Genomic DNA, 8,542 nt, shown 5'->3' with positions numbered 1-8,542 from the left:
GAAGTATTAAAAAAAGTCCCTCCGGAAGCTTATGGGTGCAGTAGGGCCAGGAGTTTCTCTTGATCAAGTCACATGGCCATTAGGGATTAGAGTTTGGGCACATTCCTCTGTCCAGGCGTTGCTGATGCATGACAGATCTTACAAAGCCAAGATAGGTATTTTACATCATTATCTTCTAGCAATCTTGAGGTCAACAGCTGTCATGATGTAGCACGCCACCATTGGTTGATGCATGCAATGTCTTAGCAGGGGAAGGCGACGCTTCTTTTGGTCAGGCCACATGGTCTGGAAAAACTCCATCTGTCAGGTTGGATTGAATCCCAGAAATATCAAGACAGAACAGACCAGGGCATTCTACAGTAGTTTTATTACATTCAGTATCTTACACATTTTTATTAGTGTCATTGCAGCTTCTTTGTGAACAAAACCTATTCATTCAATAATAAACAGAGAAAAACATCACATACATGAGATCTTCCCAAATAGCAGTTTCAAGTCTTTAGGAGATATTGGTTTTAATACAAGGTGAATTTACTTCAAAAATTTGACGTATGCATTGAAACATGTATCTAAACGTAGTGTAAATGCAAACAGTAAGTGTTTGTTTAGATTGAATGAATAATCTATGAGAATGGATAAGGCACACCTGATGGCTTTCAGGTGTTTTTGTCAAAGAAAAATATAATTAGAAATCCCAGAACTATCATCAAGGACCTTCAAACACGATAATAGTTTTTTTCTCTTACCAAATCAATGCATAAAAAGCGAACATAATCAGGCAACCAGGCAAATAAAAAGCTGCTAACAACATAAACAACAAAACAATAAAACAACAAACAACCACAACTAAAGAATCATTCACTCCAGTCCAGTTGCCAGGGAAACAAAGCTAACATCAAGGCCTGAGGCTTACATTAGACCTCCTCATGTACACCCTGACCTGGCTGTATTCTGAGACCCTACAGGCACCAGGAAGATGACTATTTCAGGCCCTCTTCCCCCCCGCGTTGGGCAGACTGGAGGGTTGTTTGTGGTAGCAGTCCGGGGGGCTAGTGTTCATGCCTGTAGGGACGTAGTACATGCTCTCCAGGTAGCTCTGGTCCAGAGGTGCATGACTCTGGGGCTCCGGCTTGAACCCCTGGCTCCCGGGGCTCCCGTAGCCAACCTGAGCCCCATTCTGGCGCATCGTCCCTGGGGCTGGAGCCTCTGGGTGGCGGGGTGGCTGGGGCTGGGACTGGGGGTGAGGTGCAGGAGGAGGGGGGCTATAGGGGAGGTACTGGGGGCGGGGGCATATATATTGGGGTTGTGGATGGAGGAGTAGGGGGCCGCTGAGGCGGTGGAGTAGGGGGCAGCCAAGGGAGGGTAAAGGCCTGAGTGAGACATGGTACTCTGAGGGATGAGCACCTCCACATACTGGCCAGTCTCTGGATCAAACAGCATCTTCCTCAGTGGCTGCACAGGCACCTCAATATAGAAATACTTCCCTGTGTCAGGATCCATGAGGACCCTGCGAGGGGATTGCCCGTACCCCAGACCCCCTGTACTGTCTGGGTAGTCAGACCCAGACAGACTCCCATAATCAGACCCATAGGATGGCCCCAGGCTCTGTGGGCTGCACAGGTACTGAGGGTCCATAGGGGGCAGGTTGGGAGAGTGGCTGTGGTCACTGTAGGGGACCCCGGAGACAGGTGGCTGGCCCTGGGGGGAGCGGTGGAGAGGGGGGGCCCGACGGGGTTCCATGTGTTGGGGGTGCTGGAGAGTGCGGTCAGCCAGGCAGGGCTGGAGTATGGAGGGGTGGGGTTGGTGGAGGGACTGGTACATGCCTGGAGGGGGCTGGGTGGGGCTGGGGAGGGTGGATGATTTGGGAGAGCTGGGCTGGTAGCCGATTGATCTCAGAGAATGGGGATCCGCTCTGCACTGGTGTAGGCGGAGAGGGGGTTGACCGGGGGAGTGGGAGGGGGAGAGGAAGGGAGGGGTGTGGGGGGAGTGGTGGTGGTGAGGGGGTGTAAGGCCGTGGGAGGGGCAGCCACAGGTGCAGGAGCAGGGAGGGGGACGGGAGGAGGCAGAGGACAAGGAAGAGGAGGGGTGGTAGCAGTTCAGCTTCCTCTGGGGCAGGTCAGGTAGGTGGAGGGGGCTGAACCTCTCCCTCTCGTCGTAACTAGGGGGGTCATCTGATGCGTAGAAACGCAGGTCATCTGCCCTCTGTGAGCGGTCACTGGACAAGGATCTGTATATGGGCTGCTGTGTGTGTATATGGTGTGTGTATACGGGAGCCTGTGTGTTTGTGGATACCGTGGCAGGTTGGTTTGTATTGTTGAAGGTAACCGGCATAGTTTGCTCCTGAGGGTACGCTGTTGTTGTTTTTGGATGCTGCAGGTGGTTGGTTATATCCACAACAGCTGACTGGCTTGAGTGTACGGCAGGGGAATGGGTAGGGACTTGGGCAGGGGCATGGGTAGGGACTTGGGCAGGGGCATGGGTAGGGACTTGGGCAGGGGCATGGGTAGGGACTTGGGCAGGGACATGGGTAGGGACTTGGGCAGGGGTTTGGGTAGGAACTTTGGCAGGAGCTGGGGCAGCAGGGGCATGGGTAGGGACTTGGGCAGGGGCATGGGTAGGGACTTGGGCAGGGGTTTGGGTAGGAACTTTGGCAGGAGCTGGGGCAGCAGGGGCTTGGTTCGGAGCTGGGGCTGAAGCTGGAGTTGGGGCTGAGACTGTGAGGGTTGTGGGTCTCTGTGTGTAGCTGGGGGCCTCTCCTTGTCCCTGGGTTGAGGCCTCTGGTTGCTTTGGCCTTTCATCGGATGTCTCTGTGTCTTCTGTTGTTGACACTGGTTTGTGAGAGAAACTAGTGATGATTGTTGTCTTGGTAGGTGGAGGCCTGTAGCTGGACACTGCAGAAACGGATAACTTTTTATTGTAGTTAGACGCTGGGGTCAAATCGTTCGATAGATGTCTGTGGATAGTCGTAGCTGAAGTTGATGGTTTCTCATTGTTCACAGGTCTCTCCTCTTCTGTGTGCTGTTTGAAGGTTGATGTTGCTGCCTCCACTGGTTTCTGCTGTGTTTCATTGGACAGTGAATTTGCATCTGTCGGTCTGAACTTTGGTTTCAGTGCCACTGGCGGACCGCTGGCTTTTGAATGAACCTCTATAGTTTGCGGTCTGGTGCTTGATGTGGTGTTCTTCTCTTGTTTATCTTGTTTATGTATTTCTTTGGACAACGACCTCACCTCGATCACTTGTGGTCGGTATCTTCTCATCAGTGCTGGTGAGCCTGGTAGCGAGCCTGGTAACTTAGGTGAGTAGGTTGATTTCTTCACCGTCTCTTTTTCAGCAATGTCTTCCTGTGTTTTCTTCTGTGAGGGTGGTGGTGATGATGTCGTGCGTTGTTCTATGTCTCTGACCGTAGCTCTGACACTAACCCTCTCCTGATTCGAAGGGGTCCTAATGCTGTTATCCGTTTGAGCAGAGTCTCTTCGAAGCCTGGGAGAATTTGGGGCTGAATGGGTATGAGAGGAAGAGGCTGATGCATTGACGGAAGATGAGGAAAAGGATGAGGCTGCGGTTGATGCATTCACAGAAGATGATGCGGAGGTTGATGCATTGACAGAGGTCGAGGAGAAGGATGAGGTTTCTTTCACAGTGCTTGAGGATGATACGGATGAGGCTGCTTTCACATAGGATGTAGAAGAGGACGAGTAAGTTCTCTGGCTGTGTGAGTCACTCGTACCCCCATCTGAGGGTCCACGGGTCTGAAGAGGGATCTCTATTCGGTTGATATGTTTCCCTGGGACGCCTCCATCTCCACCCCCACCTCCACCTCCACCCACTTCTTCACGACCACTCCTTGTTATGGTCTCTGACACAGCCTCAGAGACCAAAGACCCAATATCTGCCTGGTAGCCCTTCTCCTTGACCAGTATGGACACAGAGTGGCTGGGGGTAGGGGTCTTGATGGGGACAGTGGAAGGTGGAGTGCCTAGAACTGGGGATGAGGTTGGTGCTGGAGGAGAAGCTGGGGCTGGCGAAGCTTTGGGACCAGGTGAGGGTGAGGAGGCCAGGGTTGGAGCTGGGGCTGGCGAAGCTTTGGGACCAGGTGAGGGTGAGGAGGCCAGGGTTGGAGCTGGGGCTGGCGAAGCTTTGGGACCAGGTGAGGGTGAGGAGGCCAGGGTTGGAGCTGGGGCTGGCGAAGCTTTGGGACCAGGTGAGGGTGAGGAGGCCAGGGTTGGAGCTGGGGCTGGCGAAGCTTTGGGACCAGGTGAGGGTGAGGAGGCCAGGGTTGGAGCTGGGGAGCAGGCAGGAACTAAGGCTGAGAATGACTTGGGCTTATTGGATCCATCCTGTAGCACCAGAGAAGCACTAGACACTCTTCTGTCTTTACTGGGGAGTTTAGGGCTGCTCCCCAGCATAGGTGGCTTGGTATCTCTTCTCACTACTTCAGGTTTGTCACTAGACTCTGATATACTTCGGTGTCTCCTGGTTACTCTCGGTGACTCTGTTTCACTGGGTTTCACCTTGGTGTTGCCTGTTTCTGTTTTGACAGTGTCCTGTACAGGGGTCTTGTGTTGGTTTGACTCTGTCTCTGTCACAGCTACTTCCTCTGTTGCGCAACTCTTAGGTGTTACATCAGAGAGGTCCCGGGGTCCTTTGGACACCTGCTGTAAAGAATCAGTCTTAGGTTTGCCTCTAGACGTTTCTCTGTCTGTTTTGTTGGACGTTGTTTTGTTTTTGTTTTCTCTCCAGCTGATAGCTTTGTATTCTATCTGCATCGACTTTTCCTCTTTCTGGAGAGATATTGGGTAAGGTGGGAGCTTTTCCTCTTTCTGGAGAGATATTAGGTGAGGTGGGAGCTTTTCCTCTTCCTGGAGAGATATTAGGTGAGGTGGGAGCTTTTCCTCTTCCTGGAGAGATATTAGGTGAGGTGGGAGCTTTTCCTCTTCCTGGAGAGATATTAGGTGAGGTGGGAGCTTTCCCTCTTTCTGGAGAGATATTAGGTGCGGTGGGAGCTTTTCATCTTCCTGGAGAGATATTAGGTGAGGTGGGAGCTTTTCCTCTTTCTGGAGAGATATTAGGTGAGGTGGGAGCTTTTCCTCTTTCTGGAGAGATATTAGGTGAGGTGGGAGCTTTTCCTCTTTCTGGAGAGATATTAGGTGAGGTGGGAGCTTTTCATCTTCCTGGAGAGATATTAGGTGAGGTGGTAGCTTTTCATCTTTCCTCTCTTCTCTCCTTACTATTATCTCTTCACACTTCCCCTCTTTCCTTTCCACTCTGTCATCTTTCTTCTCTTCCCTCCTTTCCTCCCTCCTTTCCTCTTTTCTCTCCTCCCTCCTTTCCTGTCTCTGTTCCTCTCTCCTCTCCTCCCCCCTCTCCTCCTTCTCTGGTGCTGGCTTGGCCTTGAACGAAAGGTTGTATGTGTTTTTCACCAGCCTTCTCACATCTCTCACTTTGTGCACGGGAGCTTTGGCTTTACTGTTCCTATTGGCATCCATATTCACAGTCTGTTCATTCATCTTGTTCAAGGTATTCACACCCTTCTCTTCTTCTCTTGTTTCTCTATGTGAAGTCCCTATTCTCCTGTCTTCTTCTCTGGTTTCTCTATGCGAAGTCTCCACTCTCCTGTCTTCTTCTGTTGTTTCTCTCTGACAGGTCCTCCCAGGGGAGGCAGTCTCGTGGTTACCCTCAGGTTTAATTTCCATCTCGGGCAACAGTGAGATGTTGAGAGACGAGGTTTTCTTTATCTCTGTAACAGAGCTGGGTTCCAGAGTGATCTCTGGTGTTTTGGACATGTAGGTGCTCTTGACGCACGGATGTTTATGGTTTTCAGAGTCAGAGGGGTATTCCAGCTTTGTGTTTGTCATTCCTGCCTGCGTGCTGCTGGCTCGGATGGCAGCGGGAACGCTGGTGTTCCGGGCAGCTGCATCTGCTGAGTCACCTGCCTGTTTGTCATCCCTCTCATCCCTCCATTTACTGTCATCCCTCTCATCCCTCCGTTTACTGTCATCCCACTCATCCCTCCATTTACTGTCATGTGTCTGCTTACCCCCCATCCTGGCATCTTTCTCTGTGGGTTTTTTACTCTCAAACGGGAACACCAGTTTAGACCTCATCTCTGGTTTGACCGGGTCAGTTCTCCAAGAGTTTGGGTTTCTGGCAGGAGATTCAGTTCTGTCGCTGTTTCTCTGAGGACAACTAGTAGTAGGGGGCTCAGACCTCATCCAAGGGCTAACATGGTTAGGTCTTCTGTTGCTGTGAGATTCAATTCTCTCAATGTTTCTCAGAGGAAAGGTAACTGGAGCAAAATGTGTGTCGGGACTCATCTCAGGGGTTGTGCTGATAGGTTCAGGCCTCTCGTTGTTTCGCTGTAGAGAAGTGGAGTTAGTATTAATAGTATGGTTCATTGGTCTAACACTGGATTTCACTCCGAAACATCTCTGTTGTCTGTTTACGTCAGTGTTTGGGCTGGTCTCTATTCTCACAGCCAGGTGCTCAGAAGAAAAACTATCATCTGAATTTATGCTGGAACTCAAATTCGGTGTCTCTGGTTTTGTGGACTCTTTAAGGGTTGACGCCTCACTCTCAGGGGGAGAAGGGGTTTTGTCCTCAGAGGGGCTGAGGTCAGCTCCTTCTCCTTCCTGGCCAGTTTGTTTACCAACATTCTGCATCTTCTTGGAGAGAATGTTGTTGATCAGGCAGGTGGCCATCTTGGTTTTGGTACATGTCTCGTCCAGGGACAAAGACTTCTGGAGCTTGCCATTCCTCTTGGTCTGATCAGTCCTCTCGGTGGCAGGTTCAGGGCTGGGTTCCGGGCAGTAGGCTTCCTGCAAGGCCGTTGGAGTGCTGTGTTGTCTCTGCAATGTCTCTCTGTTGTGTCTCTGTAGAGAAAGACTGTCCATCGGAACAATAGAAGCCACAGGAACCACAGGAACCATTACAAGACTAGGAACCATGACAGGACTACCATTGCTGTTCTCACCCATCTTCAGCTCGGCCGTATTCCTTCTCTTCAGCTGGATCTGTCTCTTGGGCACTCCTCTCCGCACCTTCTTGGGCTCCTCTCTCTCCACAGCCACGTCCACACACTCGAAGCTGCCCATCTCATATTTTTTGGATGGGTCCAGGTCATCATGGGGTGGATAATAAGCCCCAGAGGAGGGCTGCTGCTGCTGGCGTGGAACTGGGAAATCTTCATTATCCAGCCGTGGAGCAAACCCTCTTAGGTCGGCGTAGGCCAGCAAGGCTGCATTAGCCCGTGCTGGGCTGTCCTGGCTGGAGTTGTACATGTCCAGGTAGTCCACCTGAGGGGATCCAGAGGACAGGCTGCGGAAGGCCACGTCACTGAACCACTTCACCTCGTTGTCCTCCTCATCCAGCTTGCTGCCCATAATGGAGCTGGGGCCGTCGACTGAGACGCATCCAGGAACGGAGCTCCCGAGCTGGGGTATCGCAGGCTTGTACTTGGGCTGGGGCTGAACCTTCTTGGTGGGTCCCGGTCCACCTCCTCTGGCTGTCTCTGGCTGGGAGCTGTGTGCAGCTCTGTGCAGTATACCGTTTTGTTGCTGTTGTAGCTGTTGTATCTGCTGTAGTCTGGTGGTGAGCAGGCTCTCTGAATAGGAGCGCGCTGCTGGCATTCCCTGTCGACTCTCTCTGCTTGTGGGAGCTGCGTTGCGGCTTGCAGGCCCTTTTCTATTCCTGACACTGAATGACAGGTCAACCTGTTCCCCCTTGTAACTGGCCTCCTCCTGCCTTCCCTCCCCCTTTCCAGGCACCCGCTCCTCCCCCTGCCTCTCTCTTTCCCTCTCCCTCTCCGCTTGCCACTCTCTCTCCCTCTCCATTGCCCTCTCCCTTTCTTCCTCCCTGTGTCTCTGCCTTTCCTCTCTCTCCCTCTCCTCCTCCCTTTGTCTCTCCCTCTCTCTTTCCCTCTGCCTCTCCATCTCTCTTTCCCTCTCCTCCTTCTCCCTTATCTCCATCTCCCTGTTCCTTTCTCTTTCCCTCTGCCACTCTCTATCCCTCTCTTGCATCTCCCACATCTCCTTCTCCCTCTCCTCCTCCTCCTCTTCCCCATCTCTCTCCCTCCCCTCCTCCTCCTCATCTCTCTCACTCTCCTCCTCCCTCTCCCTTTCCAACCTTTCCAGCTGTGATTGGCTGTCATAGGCCCTGGTGTTACTATCAACAGATGAAAAAGTGGGGCTTCCCCTGGATGTCACAGCCTCTGTGACAGACTCCATCATGTTCTCAGACTCCATTATGACCTCATTGGCGTGGGTCTCAGGGGGTCTGTGATTCCTGTTTCCCCAGTGGCCATGTGGCCTCCCAGGGACTGGGGGTATGATGTGTACTGGAGTGAACCTGGTGAGGGCAGGAGAAGTGGTGTCTTCCTTACCCATACGATGAGCCATTTCTTCTTCAGTTAGCCTCTCTATGGTTTTATTCCTAGGGTTGGGTGAGGTTTCTCTACATGGGTGCTCAGGTGTAGGAGACTTGTGTGAGGGGTTGCTGCTGTCACTAAGGTCAGGGGTTAGAGATGAGGCTGAACGTTTATGCTCC

The 8,542-nt window shown here is 52.2% G+C and overlaps 1 protein-coding gene across 3 annotated transcripts; it reads right to left on the bottom strand.

The window, feature by feature from the left end:
* Positions 1–348: 348 nt before the first annotated feature.
* On the bottom strand, positions 349–7,845 carry LOC106604310 (microtubule-associated protein futsch). 3 transcript variants are annotated; one of them, XM_014198826.2, is made up of 2 exons: positions 2,615–7,845; positions 349–2,527 (listed from the first exon to the last, which is right to left on the bottom strand). In XM_014198826.2, the coding sequence occupies exons 1-2, from the start codon at positions 7,828–7,830 to the stop codon at positions 1,057–1,059; spliced, it is 6,687 nt and encodes a 2,228-aa protein (XP_014054301.2). In that variant the 5' UTR covers positions 7,831–7,845; the 3' UTR covers positions 349–1,056. The 3 variants fall into 3 exon arrangements, with proteins under 3 accessions (XP_014054301.2, XP_014054299.2, XP_014054300.2); XM_014198824.2 differs by having other exon boundaries at positions 349–4,046; positions 4,101–7,845; XM_014198825.2 differs by having other exon boundaries at positions 349–4,199; positions 4,254–7,845.
* Between the last annotated feature and the right edge of the window lie 697 nt (positions 7,846–8,542).

Source organism: Salmo salar, chromosome ssa05, assembly GCF_905237065.1.
Source record: "Salmo salar chromosome ssa05, Ssal_v3.1, whole genome shotgun sequence".
Lineage (NCBI taxonomy): Eukaryota > Metazoa > Chordata > Actinopteri > Salmoniformes > Salmonidae > Salmo > Salmo salar.
Note: the sequence above shows the minus strand (reverse complement) of the source record. Positions and strands in the feature narration are given on the sequence as shown.

Bases quoted from the DNA above. Each gene is read 5' to 3' on its own strand.
- LOC106604310 (XM_014198824.2), bottom strand. From the start codon at position 7,830: ATGGAGAGGGAGAGAGAGTGGCAAGCGGAGAGGGAGAGGGAAAGAGAG. The intron at 4,047-4,100 runs CCTCACCTGGTC...TGGCCTCCTCAC, and splicing joins TCCAACCCTGGCCTCCTCAC to CCTCACCTGGTCCCAAAGCT.